Source organism: Procambarus clarkii, chromosome 2 (assembly GCF_040958095.1).
Source record: "Procambarus clarkii isolate CNS0578487 chromosome 2, FALCON_Pclarkii_2.0, whole genome shotgun sequence".
Taxonomy (NCBI): Eukaryota; Metazoa; Arthropoda; class Malacostraca; order Decapoda; family Cambaridae; genus Procambarus; species Procambarus clarkii.
Genome location: NC_091151.1, coordinates 33,811,727 through 33,833,020, shown reverse-complemented (window position 1 = coordinate 33,833,020; position 21,294 = coordinate 33,811,727). Strand labels below are relative to the sequence as shown.

The following is a 21,294-nucleotide window of genomic DNA, read 5'->3' as shown; positions in this document are numbered from 1 at the left end:
AATATAAATATGGTGAGTACTTTTCCCATAGACTATATGCATCAGATATGTCTTGGGGTTATGAAAAGGTTACTTCTTGCCTGGATACGAAATAAAAACGTAAAATTATGTGCTCGCCAAGTTGATGAAATTAGTCAGCGTCTAATTCAACTAACACAATTTGTGCCTATGCACTTTGCACGTAAACCTCGAAGTCTTTCAGAGGTTGATAGATGGAAAGCGACTGAATACAGGCAACTCCTTCTCTACACCGGTAAGATTGTACTGAAGGGGATCTTACCCAAAGAATTGTATGACCATTTCCTGACTCTGAGTGTAGCCATTTCTATTCTTGTATCACCTAAATTGATTCAGTTAAATTACAGCCAATATGCACATGATCTTTTGCTGTACTTTGTGTTAAAGGCTCGTGAGCTGTATGGTAAGGATTTTTTAGTGTACAATGTACACTGCCTAACACACATATCCTCTGATGCCAAAGAGTTTGGTAGTTTGGACAGATGTTCAGCATTTCCATTTGAAAATTACCTGCAGCAGGTTAAGAATATGGTTCGATCAAGTAAAAACCCTCTTGTTCAAATTGCAAAGAGGCTGAATTTGATGCAGCATGCTCAAAGGATTTATACACCAAATACAGAACATAAAATATATATATATCAAGGCACCAAACAATGCCTATTTGCTGAATAATGAAACTTGCTGCCAAGTTTTGGACACTGTCAGTGACACCGATGAAAATGGAGACAGCATGTTCCTTTGCAGGGTATATTCGAGAAGTATACCTCTCTTTGAGAAACCTTGTAACTCCAAATTAATTGGAGCATTTAAGGTTCTTACTAGGAATTCATCCATGAAGGTGATTCCAGCAAGAAAACTAAACCGCACAGGTATGATGATCGAGACAGAAAGCGCAAATACTTTTCTGTCAATACTACATGACTTATGACAAGTACGTATTTAAATACTGTATCCATGCTTTAATAATAGTTTGAACTAATATTGTAAGTTAATGAGATTCACAATTTTGTTTTTTATTAAAGCTATTATCTTTTGACCAATATTTACCTGTTTAAAAATCCCATTACCCTGTATTTCATGAAAATTATTAATATTTTGAGAGCACATTAAGAGATAAAACTGTATTAAGCCTTTTAGTCCATACATGGCAGCTACTGTTTATACCAACCGAAAATCATTTACAAATGTGGCTAATCTATGATTGACATAATCAAGTAAATCTATTACCAACTTTATGCTAATTTCTTTTTTTGGGGAGAACAACCCTTAATAAGATTTTTCAATTTTGTAGATGACATCTGAAAAGCGGTATGCAGTGGTAGGCTTCAATGATCGTAGTGTGGGTATCATCTCCACAACCTGGATTGAAAAATCTGATGATGTAAGCATTACTTTGAAACTAAAAAATTGCATATATTGAGTTGCTTTAAAAATATTCCAAATTAGTGCTAAAATTAGCATGTAACAGTTTATTTCGACTTTTCAGGACAAAATATTGTGCTGGTGGCCACGGAGCAGGCATACAGTTAGTGCCCAAAAGCACGAAAAGCCAGACACGACAAATTGGCGAGTGCATGTCGTATCAACAATCCTATCAACAACTGGTAGGTATTAAATTTATAATTATTAAGATTTAAGATACAAGACACCTATTCATTCATTCACCATAACTTTAACACTGCAGACAAAAACAGCATTATAATTATATTTTAATCACAAGATGGGTTTCCTCATAGCTACTTAAGACTTTTGTGCCCCAGTTATAAGTTCCAAATCATGTACGTCGTTTTATTAAACATCTCTTTAGGAAGCTGATTTAAGTTATTTCTTAGTGTTCACTACTCTACTAGGTAACGATAAATATATATCTCGCTGATATATTACTAATTATATTCAATTATTACAGATGATTTTGACGTTGCAAAACGAAGATGCTTAGCTGCGGAAGACACTTCAAATGTCGAAACTGAAGACGATATGGGCTATCCTCGACAACGAAAAAGGAAACCATGCTTCAAATATGAAGAAGATAATTCCGAGAATAACAAACGTAAGCATTGATAACCTACTACAGTAATTTAAAAAAAATTTGCAACTTGAAAAATGCCATTCAATACATTAAGCAATTTAAATAATTTCAGGCAATCATCACTCGTCTCAATCCAAGAAGAAGTGTTCGCCATCTTCATATGAGAATACACCTTCAAAAGAAATAAGTCCTCCGCAAATACCATATTATTCTGGTATATTAAGTGAATGTAAGGATTAGTAGTAAATAACATTAAAAGTTCTAAATTGATATTTAACCATGCTTCCTTTGTTTGGTTATTTATGCTTTTGGTTTAAAAAAAACTAAAAACTGCTCTAAACTTAGTTCTTGCTGTTTTTTTTGTTTTTGTTTTGTTTAATTCCTTCTGGAAGTACTAGAAGCTTTGAGTAATTTTTATGCTTATCTGGAATTTCTGTATAGAAATATGTGTTTATTTCTAATTGTTTAATATTAAGCATATTATTCTTTTATGTGCATATGGGGTCTAGTGAACTTTTCCCACTTTGTCTAGCAGGTGCTTTTCACTTGTCACAGTTCAGGGAAATTTTGGTTTTCCTTTGATCTAGTCACTAGAAACAAGCAGGTTTGTTATTACTTTTCTTTTTGTTTGTCCCTTACGAGTTAATTTGTCCTTTATCTTACCTTTACCTTACGTGTTAATTTGTCCCTTACCTTAAGTTAATTTTTAAAATATGTATCTCATATTGACCCCCACCTCTCTCATGTTAGTTCAAACTATATTAAAGTCTTAAAAATATATTTTGGTTAACAAGTGTTTGAAATAAGCATAACTCCTTTTCAGCTAATAGAACAGTCCTACAAAAGCCGTCTCCAGTGAAGACTACACTTCACAATACACCTTCAACGCCATCAGTATTTCCTCATGAAGGTAATAAGTTAATTTTTAAAATGTGTATTTCATGTTGACCCCCACCTCTCTCATGTTAGTTCAAACTATATTAAAGTCTTAAAAATATTATTTGGTTAAAAAGTGTTTGAAATAAACATAACTCCTTTTCAGCTAATAGAACAGTCCTACAAAAGCAGTCTCCAGTGAAGACTACACTTCACAATACACCGTTGATGCCATCAGTATTTCTTCATGAAGGTAATAAGTAATTATTTAAAATATATATCATGTTGACCCACTCTCTCATGTTGACCCTCATTCTCTCTCTCATGTTGACCTCCCTTTTCTCATGTTGAAATTTGTTTTGTTAATTTTGTTCTGTCACCTCTTCTTATTCTGTGTGTATGTGTCTGTCTGTCTCTGTATGTCTCTCTATCTTTCTTTTCTTTCTTTTTCTTTATTTATTTCTTTCTTTTCTTTTTTCTTCTCTTCTCATGTTGGCCCTCCTCTCTCTCATGATAACCCCCCCCCCCTCTCTGATGTTGGCTCACCCTCTTTCTGATGTTGGGTAGTTTAAATGTGATGTAGACATATAGTATAACTTATAATATTAGTATGCAGTAGTAAAAGCTCATGAAATTTGTTGATTATACAGTACAGTAGTTAGATTTTAATAGCTAAATCTTGCAATCTTAAAGACAATGAGCTGGTCACGCCAAGTACTTCAGTCGTTAGGACTCCAAGGTCAAGGAATTTATTCGACCCAAAGTCACCAGACAAGAACGATGGGAGTTTGAAAGAAATGATGCAGAATATGAGTAAGTTTTGAAAGTTTAATTAATTTATTATGTAGCCTATAACCTATATGTACCCTATGGGTGATAGGCATAAGTTTCATGTTCAAGTAGACTGCAAACTGAGCAGGTTAGATTGCTGAATTTGCTTCCAATTATATAAGCAGTTTCATAATTACTAAGAAATTATCCCATTATCTATCACATCAGTCATAGCCTACTTTTTGGGTGCTTTCTCAGTGTCAGTTATTTTAAAATATACTTTATAATGCTTTTATTTTAAATGTACATTCAAGATATGTAATATAATAGCATGTACACTTTCTATATACTGTATAAATTTCCAGGTAACATGTTGCAGGCCATATACACTGAAGTGAATGAACTGAAAAGTGATGTGAATGAACTGAAAAGTGATGTGAAGATATTGAAAGCAACTTTGACTACAAAAGAAACAGACAAGATCATAGAAGATCTAATACCAAATCCTATTGCTGCAGAAGGTGATCTTAATGTTCTCAATAGGAAGTTAGCGGAATCGAGTTTCAGAACAAAATTTGTAAGTGGTATTTTAACAGTAATGTTTCCTTCAATTTTTCAAATTAAATATTACAGATATTTGCTAATTTTCTAATTAAAATTTTTTGATAGTTCATGCAGAAAAGATAAAATTGCTAAATAATAAGAATAATGATATAATCTTGTTTATATAGGATAGGATAAAATATAACACTTACGTATTTGTAAATTATGTAATATTAACACAGAGTCTTTCAAACTCTCCTGAGTGCTTTCTCAAGGTCTTGAGTGTATGGTTAGGATGAGGCTTACATTTCAACGACTATATTTCTCTTGCTAATTTTGTTAGTCGTTGAGATGTATCTCTTCATAACACACACACTTATCTGCTTGATGGGGGTCTGGGAGTTCTTCTACTCCCCAAGCCCGGCCCGACGCTAGGCTTGACTTGAGAACTTTGGTCTAGTGCTTGGTGATTGTGGGGATTATCATAGAGGATTACATGCTGTTATGGAAATAGTCAACTAGAGGGTTATTTTGTAGACCCAGGTCAATATTGAAATCACCTCCTAGAATGATGTGATTTTTGTTGAGATGTTATTTATGATAAGATGCCTTATCATAAGTTATGATATATATATATATATATATATATATATATATATATATATATATATATATATATATATATATATATATATATATATATGTATATATATATATATATATATATATATATATATATATATATATATATATATATATATATATATATATATATTTATATTTATATTTTGGTGTATACTGGCAGCAGGTTTTCTTTCAAACATGTTTCATTGAATATGACCGCATATTCTGTATTTATTATTTTCTGGTTTAGGGCTTCTATCCCTCTAACTATTTTCTTAGCATCAGGGCTTAATTGAAATAGGAGTTCTCCAAAACTCATTTTCGTACTTTTAAGGTGAAGAAAAGAAGTGATTTACTATAGAGTGTATTACACTTATATATATAATTTGCACGACGTTTCGAACCTCCATGGTTCATTCTCAAGTGAACAGATCTTACAATACTAGTTTCACCTCACATTTATCCCTTATGTATCCTCCCCATGTTTTCACCTTCATTGTATTATCACCTGACCCAGTGCGGGTATAAAATCAACTAGTATTGTAAGATCTGTTCACTTGAGAATGAACCATGGAGGTTTGAAACGTTGTGCAAATTATATAAATAAGTGTAATACACTCTATAGTAAATCACTTCTTTTCTTCACCTTAAAAGTACGAAAATGAGTTTTGGAGAACTCCTATTTCAATTAAGCCCTGATGCTAAGAAAATAGTTAGAGGGATAGAAGCCCTAAACCAGAAAATAATAAATACAGAATATGCGGTCATATTCAATGAAACATGTTTGAAAGAAAACCTGCTGCCAGTATACACCAAAATATAAATATAAATATATATATATATATATATATATATATATATATATATATATATATATATATATATATATATATATATATATATATATATATATATATATATATATATATATATATATACATACATACATACATACATACATACACATACATACATACACACATACATACATACATACATATATCAAAATTACTAGTGTACTACATTTTTGTTGTTGCTTTTAGGTGTTGCTTTTAACCAGTGTACGTGGGTCTGATTGTGCAACTACGGTTCGAAGAATAATGAAGAAGATAGGAACAAACGGCCTTTGGTCATTATACAGCCTAAAAGGACAAAAGAAGAAATTAGCATTTCTAGAAAAACAAGAACTATATAATGTTATTTTAAGTAAGTAACAAAAAAATTAAATAATTTTTTTTTATTTAAAATTCACTAAAAAATTAAAATTTTCAGTTCAAATTAAGTGTACATTAAGTATAAATGATTATATTTCTATCACTTGCTCTTAAGATTGTTTCATTTAATAGAGGTTGGTCATAATTGTTCTCTGCTGCTAGTACTGTAGAACTGACTGACTTAGCTATGGGAAAATGTAAACTTAATTGGTTTATCCTTTACAGTATTTTGCAGTTTATTTCATGATCCTGTGGTTAATACTTGCATAAATAGTAGATTGCAAAATGCATTTTCATATCATTAGTATTAAATAATAATAATAATGTAAATAATTGACTTTTAAACAACGTACAATTCATTGGTCGGTGAGATTATATTAGTAATATTTTTTCATTCTTGCAAAGCCTCAATAAAGCCGTTAACATGTTAATATAAACTTGATCACCTTCCACTTTTTTTCTCATGTGCTACCTACATGTACGAAACCTTATTCCTAAATGCATATTTTGTTCTGAAACTTGTCTTTTATATGTTGTGTATCACCATCTCTGGAGAGTTTTATCTGATGTGTAAATTACTTTTAATTTTACAGAATATTATTGTTATACAGAATTTGTTATATAAATAACTGTTAATTTTACAGAATCATCTATCAACGCACATCCGCAAGTTAAGGTGGAAGACGTGACCTTTCAAATTTCTGAAGTACTTAAACATGCTCCAAACAGGCCTGGTGGATCTAGGTACAAGGTAAAATAATTTAAATTTTTTTTGTTTTCACTAATTATCTGTTTATATATATATATATATATATATATATATATATATATATATATATATATATATATATATATATATATATATATATATATATATATATATATATATGTCGTACCTAGTAGCCAGAACGCACTTATCAGCCTACTATGCAAGGCCCAATTTGCCTAATAAGCCAAATTTTCATGAATTAATATATTTTCTCTAATTTTTTTCTTATGAAATGATAAAGCTACCCATTTCATTATGTATGAGGTCAATTTTTTTTTAATGGTGTTAAAATTAACGTAGATATATGACCGAACCTAACCAACCCTACCTAACCGAACCTAACCTATCTTCACAGGTTAGGTTCGGTTAGGTAGCAGAAAAAGTTAGGTTAGGTAGGTTAGGTAGTCGAAAAAACATTAATTCATGAAAACTAGGCTTATTAGACAAATCGGGCCTTGCATAGTAGGCCAAGAAGTGCGTTCTGGCTACTAGGTACGACATATATATATATATATATATATATATATATATGTCGTACCTAGTAGCCAGAACTCACTTCTCAGCCTACTATGCAAGGCCCGATTTGCCTAATAAGCCAAGTTTTACTGAATTAATATATTTTCTCTATTTTTTTCTTATGAAATGATAAAGCTACCCATTTCATTATGTATGAGGTCAATTTTTTTTTATTGGAGTTAAAATTAACGTAGATATATGACCGAACCTAACCAACCCTACCTAACCTAACCTAACCTATCTTTATAGGTTAGGTTAGGTTAGGTAGCCGAAAACGTTAGGTTAGGTTAGGTTAGGTAGGTTAGGTAGTCGAAAAAACATTAATTCATGAAAACTAAGCTTATTAGGCAAATCGGGCCTTGCATAGTAGGCTGAGAAGTGAGTTCTGGCTACTAGGTACGACATATATATATATATATATATATATATATATATATATATATATATATATATATATATATATATATTTATATCGTACCTAGTAGCCAGAACACACTTCTCAGCCTACAATGCAAGGCCTGATTTGCCTAATAAGCCAAGTTTTCATGAAATAATTGTTTTTCGATTACCTAACCTACCTAACCTAACCTAACTTTTTCGGCTATCTAACGCAACCTAACCTATAAAGATAGGTTAGGTTAGGTAGGGTTGGTTAGGTTCGGTCATATATCTACGTTAATTTTACCTCCAATAAAAAAAATTGACCTCATATATAATGAAATGGGTAGCTTTATCTTTTCATAAGAAAAAAATTAGAGAAAATATATTAATTCATGAAAACTTGGCTTATTAGGCAAATCGGGCCTTGCATAGTAGGCTGAGAAGTCCATTCTGGCTACTAAGTACGACATATATATATATATATATATATATATATATATATATATATATATATATATATATATATATATATATATATATAGATATATAGATAGATATATAGATAGATAGATAGTCAGTGTCAGACCACGGAGGAAAATTGAAACAAGAATTTTTCCGATGCAGGAACCACACACAGGCCCAAACATGGATAATCATAGCATAAAAATAGTAAATATTTACAATGAATTAGTGAGACAAATGTGTTCCAATGATCCTACTTAAATCGCCCTTTAATTGATCTATTAAAAATGGATCTAAGTTATATAAACCGCTGCTAATGTTCAATTTACTTTCTTTGTGATCTGTATCAAAGCAGATCCAATTATGTTTCTGTTATAGGTACTATTACAATTCATTATTGAAGAAGCCATCTCCCAATCTATGTTTGGGCCTGTGTGTGGTTGCTGCATCGGATGGGCCAATAGGCCCTCTGCAGTGTCCACGTATTGTACCTCGCCTCACTCCACCATTCTCTCCTGCCTATTTATGTCCAGTTCTCGACCTGTAAATCCACTCGTTCTGAAGATGTCCTAATGTCCGAAGATGTCCTAATGTCTTAACAGCAAGTGTTTCTGTCAAATTCCTTTAGGAAATATCTTAGTTCCCCATTATGACCTCTCCACAAATCAGGTTTTTCAACTGCTTCAAGCTCATTTTCTTCCAGATTATAATGCATTGCATACTTTAGTCCCAAAAAGACATGGTCACTTTTACCCAAGGGAGGGAGGTACTGAATGATAAATCTCTCCTCTTTCCTGGTAAATATAATATCCAGCATGGAGGGAACATCCCCTTCCCTCATATATATATATATATATACATATATATATATATATATATATATATATATATATATATATATATATATATATATATATATATATATATATATATATATATATTTGTGTGTGTGTAATCTATATAAACAAATAAATATTAATTAATTTTGTTAATATCTTTTCAGGGAAAACTTGCAAGTACGATTCGTATACAAGAGGGGCAACAAGAGGCAGAGGATGTCTACTAAGAAAATTCACAATTAAGTGTTTATCCTCACTCTTGATATATGGTCTTCTCTGGTCTCTTTATTTTCTCTCCTCACAAATGTCCCTTTTTTTTAATTTCTTTTACGTTTCCTGTTTTTCTTGTCTCTTTTTATCTCTCCTTTCCTCCTCTCTTCTAACACCTCTCGTTTTCTGTCTCTTCTAGCTTCTCTCTTCCTTTACTTTTTACATTTGTGGAATTCACTTGCGTCGTTTTTATCTTGTATCTTTTTCTTATCTTGTCTTTCTCTTCCCCTTCTCTTCAATGTTCTCTCATTTCTCTCTCCCCTCTCTGTTGTTTCTATTCTGTCTTCTCTCCCCTTGCCTTAATTTTGTTCTGTCTCCTCTCTTCTTGCATGGTGCTAACATTTGAATAAATGATTTATAATTTGTATTTTTAGTCATAGAAAAACTATAGTGTTGTGTTATATAGTATATAGTGTATACTCAGGAAATTTTACTTGTTTTAGTTTTAAGTAACAATAACTGCTTGTGACGTCAGACTGATCTCAGCATACCATGAATCACAGCCTGCTTGAATGAATTGTTTGAAGGTGCTTAATTGTCAAGTTCTCTTGAATAATATATATTTTTTCTCTCTTTTTTCTTTCTATCTTTCTTTTTCTTTCTTTCTCTTTTGTTTTCTTTCTCTTTTGTTTTCTTTCTCTCTTTCTTTCTTTGTTTTTCTCTTTCTTTCTCTTTCTCTTTCTTTTTCTATTTCTTTCTTTCTCTGAAAGAAAGAAAAATCTTTCACTTTCTACATGAATATTATACTTAACTGTGTTTACATTCACTTGTAGATTTATATTTTTAGTTAATTAGTCCTAAACTTTAAGATTTTACTTTATAATTTGAATAAATGATTTATAATTTGTATTTTTAGTCATAGAAAAACTATAGTGTTATGTTATATAGTATATAATGTATACTCAGGAAATTTTACTTGTTTTAGTTTTAAGTAACAATAACTGCTTGTGACGTCAGACTGATCTCAGCATGCCATGAATCACAGCCTGCTTGATCATGAATTGTTTGAAGGTGCTTAATTGTCAAGTTCTCTTGAATAATATACATTTTGTCTCTCTTTCTTTTTATCTTTCTTTTTCTTTTTCTTTCTTTCTCTTTCTTTCTCTTGTTTTCTTTCTCTTTCTTTTTCTCTTTCTTTCTCTGAAAGAAAGAAATCCTCTTTCTCTTTCTACATGAATATTATACTTGACTGTGTTTACATTCACTTGTAGATTTTTATTTTTAGTTAATTAGTCCTAAACTTTTGATTTATTGATTTTTATTTTTAGTCATAGAAAAACTATAGTGTTATATGTATACTCGGGAAATTTTACTTGTTTTAGTTTTAAGTAACAATAACTGCTTGTAATATCAGACTGATCTCAGCATGACATGAATCACAGGCTGCTTGATCACGAAATCTATTGTGTTCACATATTGCATATATAAATTTTTATAGATTTTTAGATTTTTACTTTTATATTCTGTTATAGATATAGTCTATATTTCGAGCTATTACATATATTTTGTTGTATTACTCATTCTTAATTAAATATAATATTTTAATTCTCTTTTTGTACCCTATTTATTTGTAATTTACACATACATTTATAGGATGTCCATTTCTTTCTCAGATATGTCTTCTTTCTTTCTCTCCCTTTCTATTTCAGATATGAATTAAAAAATTATTATACCCTAATTTACCCTAAACGTTTTAATGTAGGTAATTAAAAGATTATAAAAAAGTTTTTAGAAATGTTAATTATTTACGTTCTAAGGTTGTATATAAAAGTTCTCAAAAAACCTTTTCTAAACGTAATTATAAACGTGCTGAAAACAATGAAATGTCGTTTTTAGGATGTTTTAAAAACATGAAAATGTTTGCTGGGTATACTCATGCTGTGTTCAGCAATGGAGGCCATACTCATGCTGTGGGCGGTAGTAGACACAACTTTTATCCTGAGGGTGATTGTTGACCCCATACCCATCCTGTGGGCGGTATAGTGGACTCCACACATCCTTTGGGTGGAAATGGAACATATTACCCATCCAGTGGACAGTAGTGAACTCCATACTCATCCTGTGGGCAGTAGTGGACCCCATACTCATTCTGTAGATGATGGTGGTCCCCAAACCCATCCTGTAGGCAGTAGTGGACCCCATACCCATCCTGCAAGCGGCAGTGGACGTCATACTCATCCTGTGGATGGTAGAGGACCATATACCCATCCAGTAGGCGGTAGTGGACCCCATACCCATCCTGTGGATGATAGTGGTCCCCATACCCATCCTATGGGCCGTTGTTGAGCCCAGACCCATCCTACAAGTGGTATGGACCCCCTACCCACCTAACAGGTGGTAGTGGACCCTATACCCATCCTACAGTAGGTAGTAGACACTATACCATCCTGTTTGCATTAGTTTACCCCATAGACATTCCATCGTAATATCGTTTTCTGTTGACGTTCCTACAATACATTCTTTAAAGATTTTTAAAACACAAACTAGTGTATATAATATTGATTGGTGAATCACTCTTATTATATGTAATAATTTATAGTGCTTATTATAATTCACTAAGAACAACTAATATTTCTCAAAACAAAACTATGAGCCTTCAATAGGATGTAACTGATCTGCAATATTCTAAGATCATGGATAATAGTAGGTAAATTTCACATCCCATATGGGACATGAAAACTACAATTTTCATTAAAATTGAATCAATCACGACTATTCTGCTGTCTACGGCGATGGACGGGTATTATGAGATGTAAACTGGAACGTGAGGAAGAGTTTGGGCCTTGAAAAAAATATAACTGGGAATATACCACATGTACTAGTTGATAAGCAAAATATAGACTATAAGCAATAAGTGATATATGTGCTGTCTTGTGCGACAGGTGGTTGAAACAGACGCCATTTTTGTTTTTAAATCGTGTGCAACATTCCTGGGTGTGAGAGCCTCAGTACTGACTATGCAACCAAGACCGGCTAACAGCATTGCTGTTCAGCTTGTAAACACAGCTTCACCTAAAAAGTCAAAATATATATGTAACTGATATTATTTAGCGATGATAGTATTACAGAACACCCCGGACTGTGATAAAAATTACCAGGATTCTGATAATAGCAGGATTGTTGTGATAATTAGCGTTGTGTGTAGTATGGTGGGAGGAGGCCACCTGTTATTATCTGCACTCACCATACCAGCTCAGTGGTTCTCTATGGTGAATACATAAGTAGATATTTATGTATGACGTGTGTATTAGTGTAATAACAGCATTAGGAGTATGTTGGGAGGAGCTCTTTGGGTAACAGGTGGCATCATCTGCATAACTTGTAGTGCTGTGTAGAGGGTGGCCACTATGCTCCTTTTACATGCAAGCATGCTTATAAGTACAATAAAAGTAAACAAAGACAACATAGAACAGAACAAAATGACAAAGCACAAACGTGCAAAAACATGAAGGAACAAATTTACTAAACACAAAAACGCCGGTCGGAAGGGCCGACCACAAAACAACAATAATTACAAACAAAATAGAACAATTAAGTTAAAGACAGAGGAATACAATACAGAAATAACACACCAAAATATCAAATATACAGAACAAGGCTACCAGCACCGCAAACACACACGGCGAGGCACCAACACAAAACGAAAATAATAATAATAAAAACAAGAAAGGAATACAAGTATACAACTAACAAAAAGAAAAGCAAAATGGCAAAACACGACAAAAAGCAGCAAAACATAAAAAAAGCATAAACCCAGACCGGGTTACGCCAACAGCCTGAAGGGCACTCAACACGACACAGACAAGCGCACAAACAGCTTCATAAAAACATAGAACCACAAAGCATAACATAAGGACATGACATCCACAACCAGACACACACACCAACCAAACCCCGAACCGCACAGGAACCGGACACACACACACACAAGCCACACAAATAAACCCACAACCACAAACCGGAGCATGCAGGAAGCGGGAAACAAACCCGCCCCACCCACTCACACACACTCGACCCGCACCCCACAACCATGCACACAAATGGAAACAACCCACAACACACAATACACAAAGGAATCATGAGTGAGGAATACATTTCTCAGAGACAGGACCATATGTCCCCGAAGCCCAAGGATACTTTCGCTTATAAGCTTCTCAAATCAAATATTCCCTGTCGGTAGGGGGACGATCCCCCTGCCGCCGTGGGCCCTTCATAAACTCTGGAACCTCCAGATCAGGCGGAAACGGCCACTCCTTAAGCTCACCGACGCAAGTCGCATAACGAAGCTGGGGAGCGCAAACCACATCCTTCGAGGTAGCAGACGACACCGAAGAAGCATATGAGGGCTGCCGAGACGGCCGCGTCGCCGTACGCACAGGAGGAGAGGACAATCGACGAGATGGTAACACCTCCACCGAGACCGCAGGAGACACTAAAGAGATGGCCGGAGACGGAATAGGCGTCGAGACCGCAGCCAATGAAACGGGGAAGGGGTTACAGAACCCCCAGAGCAAGCAGCCTTTTTCAACACCACCACCAGGCCACCCCGCTCACCACGAACCTCAGCAGGGGAAACCACCCCCAACGAAGAACCGGAGCCATCCGACGCAGGCGACGCACCCAAAGTAGGAACCGCAGACACCATATCGGAAGTGGAGGCTGAAACACAGGAACTGGCATCCTCAGGCAAATGCACCTCCACCATCACTGGAGTATGCAACGCAACCGGAGCCACCCCTCCGTTGCCGGCAGATCCACAAGCGTCGAAGTCGCCATCGTCTACCCATGCTGAAGAAGAACGCTGGGAACGCTTAGGCTCTGGCTGCACATCATCAGACCCGGAGGCTGACTCAGAGACACGCGCAACACAAGCCGGGCGAACCGATGCACGTCGTAGAACGGCAGCATCCTCAACCACATGGGGCACCAGGTCAGTCACAGGAGGAAGCGCCGGATCCACCCCATCACCCAGCACAGCCGGAACAGACGGCGAGGGTGCAGGGACAGGGTCAGACACCGCAGAGGAAGAACTGGAAGATTAGGGGTGCGAGCAGAAGGCAGTCGGAAGAACCCCAGGGACACCAGTCGGAGCAGGACGATCACCATGCGACGACACAACCTCCGGAGGAGAGGCGACAACAACAGGGGGCGCATCAGGCGACACAGGGGGCACATCCGCGGCTGAAGAGACATCCACATCCACCGAATCCTCTTCCACAGAAAGCGGCGGAAAATCCTCTTCACTGAAGAGGTTCACGGGTGCAACGGCAGGCGCAGAACAGTCAGCAGCCTGATGGCCCAAGAGGCCACAACGAAAACACGTCCGAGGCTGGCGGGCGTAACACCCGAACGTTGTAACCCATAAGACGCACAGAAGACGGAATATCTTCCCGGAGCCTCATGCCCAGGATGCGAATGTTAGTCCTCACACCCTTGAGTGGACTGGAAGACACCACGTTCACCTGCACACAAACCACTGCGCCAAATCGGCCGAAGTACCGCCGTAGCAGACCCTCTGGAAACTCCAATGGAGCTCCATGCACACTGACGTAAGTGAGAGCACCACTCCGATCAGAGAGGGTCACAGTTCCCACACCATCCGGCAGGGGTAAGGTCCGCCCCTCGCATCGACGGAGAAAGTCTCGATACGCCAATTCCTCCATGAACTTCACTATCGCTCGACGTGCCGTCACCAGCTCGACTCCATAAATGTTTATCACTGGGATATGAAGCAAATCACACACCAGCGCTATCTTTGGGTACCTAGCCCGTCCGGAAAATTCGAGGCCCACAGACTGAGCCCGCAGTACAGGGGGGAGAGGGACCCCCATCGTGAACTCCACGTCAGCACAGGCGGGCAGAGACACACGCCCCCAATCGGCCAAACTGGCAAACAACAACCAACTGCCGGAGAGTGCAGGGAACACGTCCACCCTCCACGACAGCTAGCAGTCCATTCCCAGGGGAGAAATGTTAGTGCATCTGGCCTTGAACCAATGAGGGAGGCAGAAATCAGCTGACTGTGTGTGGCGCCCACTCTTATCGCCTGAACTCACCATCCAGCTAAGTTGTGCAGTTATGGTGTCAAAAACATGTAGACACTTATACATAACGGCTGTATATATCGAATAAAAACAAAACCAGTATGGTGGGAGGAGGAATGTTAGCAGGGGTGTGACGGAGGAGTGGCTGGCTGGCTGGTGTGGCACCCACTCCTCATTGCTTTTTGACTCGCCACACCAACTTAGCGGTTCGTTATGGTGAACAAAACATGCAAATACTTATATATAACCTGCGTATATAGTGTAATAACAGCAAACCTACTTGTTTACTGTTTTATGAACATAATAATTGAATCACTAATGTGATCACAATAATTTTGAGTATAGCAATGGTTTACACATTTTTTTATATATCACACTACACACTGTTGAATAATATTACTGCCAAAAAAAATAAGAAAAAATCAGTCAGGGACATAGAAATAATAATAGGTAATAATATCTTTGTGGCAACTTCTGCCTGGCAGCTCGGTGGAGCAGACCTCCACCGACGCTTGCTGTCAACGCCCCTCGTTTGCCAGACTTCCCCACCCAATTGCGGCCAAAATATGCCACATACGATTTTTTTTTAATTTCTGTGATCAGGGAATACAAATGAACACTTTAATAAGGCAATAAATATCTTTTCATTTTTTTTGTATTACTTGCACCTGGGTGTGCTGCAAGCTGTAATTGCAAGAGCAGCCCGAGTGTTAAACTGGTCTTCAAACCGACGGTAAAATTCAACTACCGAGGCTCGGTATCTCACAGCTGGTAGAATAATCACATCACGATTTTAAAACATATAAAAGATGATTTAAAACCCACAAAACTTTCAGTCAAGCATTAGGAATAGTGGAAAAATGTTTTCTGGATTTAAAACTAATTAATTATGGCAGAAAGTAACGCCTCTCTGCTCTCCTTAATGAATGACTTAAAGTTAGTAGCGTGACTATTGTTGTGACAACACCTCGATAGGAGAAGGAAGGCGCCATTGTGCAAACAAGAGCTGGTACTATCACGACTCTATCAAGAAAGTCAGCAGAGACTAGACCGCTGTTCACCACTTATCTGTCAGCAGGGAGACAAGATCGCTGTGCACCACTTATCAGTCAGCAGGGGTTATCTCGAGGTTATCTTAAGAAGATTTCGGGGCTTAGCGTCCTCAATGCTCGGTCCTCGATCAGACCTCCATTTTGTTACACACCCCCCAGGAAGCAGCCCGTAGCAGCTGTCTAACTCCCAGGTACCTAATTACTGCTAGGTAACAGGGGCATCAGGGTGAAATAAATTTTTAGCCCATTTGTCTCCTCCACCGGGGATCGAACCCGGAACCTCAGGACTACGAATCCGAAGCGAAGTCCACTCAGCTGTCAGGCCCCAGAGGGACTAGAATCCGTGACCACTTATCAGTCAGCAGGGACATTAGACCGCTGTGCTCCACTTACCAGTCAGCAGGGGAGTAGACCGTTGTGTTGTAACGGGGGCCAGCCTTTAACCTCACTTACTGGTTAAATGCTGGTCGTTATTAAGTAAATTAACAGACCAGAGTTCTGGTGTGCAACCTTCAGTTCAACTCCTCGAGATCTTAAACGTTTGATCATTTAGATATCACGGCTCGTGGATACTGTATACTTCGATACTATCTTCTTCTATCTTGAGGTTATCTTGAGATGATTTCGGGGCTTTTTTTTTTAGTGTCCCCGCGGCCCGGTCCTCGACCAGGCCTCCACCCCCAGGAAGCAGCCCGTGACAGCAGACTAACATCCAGGTACCTATTTTACTGCTAGGTAACAAGGGCATATGGTGAAAGAAACTCTGCCCATTGTTTCTCGCCGGCGCCTGGGATCGAACCCAGGACCACAGGATCACAAGTCCAGCGTGCTGTCCGCTCGGCCGACCGGCTCCCTAACACTACACTACAAGCTCTGACTTTCTCCGCCACCACCTGCTACCTCCTACTAATTCAGTAATTACCCCAATTGACGATGAAGCAGGATCCCGTCAATTAGGCATAGACCCCGAAAATGGATCTCCAGTTATCCGAAAAGTAGGGATAAGATTTACGTTAAGTGTGGAAATTAAGTCAAAGTACCAAGGGATTATCTAAGGTATTAAGTAAATGCTTACTGGCTTGCAGAGGGGAGCCAAGTCTCAAGTATGGGCGTGAGCCCAACAGCAATGTAAAATAAACGTTTGGGGGAAATTTCACTAAACACCATAAATTCTAAAAAAAAATTAGTAAACCAAAGATTGTCAAATAAACGAAAAATGAACACGTCTTATCTGAACACGTACTAAACTGAATATTTTCCTAACGAAGGCAATTGACTACAAAATTAATGTGGAATCTACCACTGTACTTAAATCCGACAGAAATATTACCTTAAATACCATAGCTAGAGCAGTTGTTCAGCCATGTCTCTGGAGAAGGAGAGGTTGACCACCCAGGATGTCTCAACCCACACTGATCTTTTCCTGCCCTTTCAAGCTGAGACCGACCTAAGCTAGTTGCCAGATCAATCTTCGAAGATAATTACTAACTTAACTCCTGTATTCGTCACTGAAGGTGACTTATTATTCCAAAACAATTGGGAATTATCTGGACAAGTAAGCCAGGCTAATTACAATATTCAATAGCACTTATATTTCCCTAATTTACATGAATTACCAAGCAAGCTGGGAGATACATATTTACAAAGTAACGAGATATCCTATTCTTACTGAAGTCACATGCTTCTTAGGTAACATACGAGGCTTATTCTTTATTCTCAATTGAAGTTAATTTTAACATAAGTACTTAATTAAACACGATTGATTCTTCCAACTAATTGTTTAATGCTTGAATTATTCTCCAAGTTTGATGGCTCGACGCAGGATGTCTGTGGTGCTGCTGTTTTTCTACATATGAGTTAATCCCATGGGGGAGGGATGACCCTAGCTTGTCAGTCAGGTCACTACCAACTCCATCTTTACAAAGGTGTATCCTCCCTTCTTATGCATGAACGCCAGCTTTTAATATTAGATCTATGGTCTTTCTATATTAACACCGTCCTACTATTACAGTGCACCACTTATCAGTCAGCAGGGAGACTACCCTGGAAACACAAACCGAAACTGTCTATATTTTCCGCTTGTTACAACTTGTAATAAAGTTGTTACATCTTGGCTTAACGTGTTTATGACGTATTAGAACGTTGTTACAACTTGCTATATTGGTTGTTATAACTGGTTAGGAGGTGTTAAAACTTGTTCGAACGTTGTACCAACGTCGCAGTTTCGGTGTGTGTTTGGAGGGTAGACCGCTGTGCAACACTTATCAGTCAGCAGGGAGACTAGACCGCTGTGCAACACTTATCAGTCAGCAGGGAGACTAGACCGCTGTGCAACACTTATCAGTCAGCAGGGAGACTAGACCTCTGTGCACCACTTATCTGTCAGCAGGGAGACTAGACCGCTGTGCACCACTTATCTGTCAGCAGGGAGACTAGACCTCTGTGCACCACTTATTAGTGAACAGGAAGCCTAGACTCCTGTGCAACACTTATCAGTCAGCAAGATGACTAGACCGCTGTGCACCACTTATTAGTCAACAGGGAGGCTAGACTCCTGTGCACCACTTATCAGTCAGCAGGAAGAATAGAACGCTGTGCGCAACTGTTAGTCAGCAGGAAGACTAGACCCCTGTGCAACATTTATCAGTCAGCAGGGAGACTACACCGCTCTGCTACACTTATCAGTCAGCAGGAAGACTAGACCTCTGTACACCACTTATCAGTCAGCAGGGAGACTAGACTCCAGTGTGCCACTTATCAGTCAGCAGGGAGACTAGACCGCTGTGCACGACTTATCAGTCAGCAGGGAGACTAGACCGCTGTGCACCACTTATCAGTCAGCAGGGAGACTAGACCTCTGTACACCACTTATCAGTCAGCAGTGAGACCAGACTCCAGTGTGCCACTTATCATACAGCAGTAAGACTAGACCGCTGTGCACGACTTATCAGTCAGCAGGGAGACTAGACCGCTGTGCACGACTTATCAGTCAGCAGGGAGACTAGACCGCTGTGCACGACTTATCAGTCAGCAGGGAGACTAGACCGCTGTGCACCACTTATCAGTCAGCAGGGAGACTAGACCGCTGTGCACGACTTATCAGTCAGCAGGGAGACTAGACCGCTGTGCACGACTTATCAGTCAGCAGGGAGACTAGACCGTTGTGCACCACTTATCAGTCAGCAGGGAGACTAGACCGCTGTGCACCACTTATCTGTCACCTGGGAGACTAGACCGCTGTGCACCATCCATGCGACTGCAGTACACTGATTAGCTAGACTGCTTTTCTCAGACATCAATCAGAATGGGAATGAGAGGACTGGTCACCAGTCATCAGTCATCGGCAAGATTAGACGGCTTTGTAGCAGCCAGCAGTCAACAGAGACTGAATGACTGTAGAGCAACCATCTGTCAGCAGTAAGCTGGGAGACTCACCAGTACACAGTTGGTATGCGAACAAGGGTACACATGTGGAAACTGAGTACCCAAATGAGCCACAAGGACGTTAGAAAGAACTTTTTCAGAGTCAGAATAGTTAACAGATGGAATGTAATTAGGCAGTGATGTGGAGGAGGCTGACTCCAAACACAGTTTCAAATGTAGATATGAAAGAGCCCAGTAGGCTCAGGAATCTGTATACCAGTTGATTGCCAGTTGAGAGGCTGTACCAAAGAGCCAGAGCTCAAGCCTCGCAAACACAACTAAGTGAGTATAAGTACGTGAGAACAACTAGGTGAGTACAACTAAGTGAGTACCAATCATCATTCAAAAGTCAGCATGAAGCAAGAAATATCAGTTTCATTGTCCGCAAAATGTTGAAACCTATTTTACAGTTGTTCTCTATGTTGAATCAATAATGATGACGTTGAATCACCGTTAATGTAACGTCGATTACTTTGATGTAACGCTGATATCCTTGATTCAACATCAATCACTTTTATTGAATATTGACTCAACATCAATAATGTTGATGCGGTACAGATTTAATATTACTTGATCTTGAATTGCTCATTGTTAGAGAGAGAGAGAGAGAGAGAGAGAGAGAGAGAGAGAGAGAGAGAGAGAGAGAGAGAGAGAGAGAGAGAGAGAGAGAGTGTGAGAGAGAGTGAGAGAGAGAGAGAGAGAGAGAGAGAGAGAGAGAGAGAGAGAGAGAGAGATAGAGAGAGAGATAGAGAGAGAGAGAGAGAGAGAGAGAGAGAGAGAGAGAGAGAGAGAGAGAGAGAGAGAGAGAGAGAGAGAGAGAGAGAGAGAGAGAGAGAGAGAGAGAGAGAGAGAGAGAGAGAGAGAGAGAGAGAGAGAGAGAGAGAGAGAGAGAGAGAGACCTCCTCCAGTAAGAAATATATAATAACATGACTCAAAAGTTTACAGAATTTTTCCCGAGCTTTTCTCTGATACCAGAAAAGTGACGTTTGGTTAATATTTCCTTGTGCCACATCAAATCAGGTTGTTGTTGTTATAGATTCACTACTTGGAACAAAAAGTTCCAAGTAGCACGGGCTATGGTGAGCCCGTAGTGTGTGTGTGTGTTTGTGTGCGTGTGTGTGTGTGTGTGTGTGTATTGCAAATCAGGTAAGAAACATATTCAACAAATGGAACAATTAGAAATAGGTAGTTTTCCTGTTTCTTTTGGATTGAATAGTTCTTATAGTATGCACATTTCAGCTTAAACAAGTAAATCTAAGAAAATATAATTCTGAAAAACAGATTTGGGGGGCTAGCACTTTTAGGAGCTGTACTCTAAGCTACCACCAGTGTACCTGGAGGTACATTGGAGTTCTCTCCAGTGTACCTGGAGGTACATTGAATCTCCCTCCAGTGTACCTGGAGGTACATTGAATCTCCCTCCAGTGTACCTGGAGGTACATTGAATCTCCCTCCAGTGTACC

The 21,294-nt window shown here is 38.0% G+C and overlaps 2 protein-coding genes across 7 annotated transcripts in view; one reads left to right on the top strand and one right to left on the bottom strand.

Annotated features, from left to right (window-relative positions):
- LOC123762225 (uncharacterized) overlaps nt 1-21,294 on the bottom strand; it is a 184,073-nt gene that overhangs the window by 35,784 nt on the left and 126,995 nt on the right. For 3 of the 6 annotated variants that reach the window (XM_069324165.1, XM_069324171.1, XM_069324154.1), the window contains exon 7: nt 11,034-11,491. The exons of 2 other annotated variants lie outside the window; for them this stretch is intronic. In XM_069324165.1, the coding sequence (XP_069180266.1) occupies nt 11,197-11,491 (295 nt within the window). In that variant the 3' untranslated portion in view covers nt 11,034-11,196. Of the gene's footprint in view, nt 1-11,033; nt 11,492-21,294 lie in introns of those variants that run through there. One more of the 6 variants, XM_069324157.1, reaches the window with a different exon arrangement.
- LOC138364537 (uncharacterized) lies at nt 818-10,841 on the top strand. The gene is made up of 12 exons (XM_069324195.1): nt 818-949; nt 1,310-1,399; nt 1,505-1,622; nt 1,925-2,068; nt 2,160-2,276; nt 2,871-2,957; nt 3,090-3,176; nt 3,617-3,736; nt 4,060-4,271; nt 5,905-6,067; nt 6,720-6,826; nt 9,207-10,841. Exons 2-12 carry the CDS (start codon nt 1,310-1,312, stop codon nt 9,267-9,269), a joined length of 1,308 nt encoding a protein of 435 aa, XP_069180296.1. The 5' UTR covers nt 818-949; the 3' UTR covers nt 9,270-10,841.

Coding starts and splice junctions, on each gene's coding strand:
- LOC138364537 (XM_069324195.1), top strand. CDS start 1,310: ATGACATCTGAAAAGCGGTATGCAGTGGTAGGCTTCAATGATCGTAGT. Junction 2,958..3,089: donor ATCAGTATTTCCTCATGAAG/GTAATAAGTTAA, acceptor ACTCCTTTTCAG/CTAATAGAACAGTCCTACAA. Junction 3,177..3,616: donor ATCAGTATTTCTTCATGAAG/GTAATAAGTAAT, acceptor GCAATCTTAAAG/ACAATGAGCTGGTCACGCCA.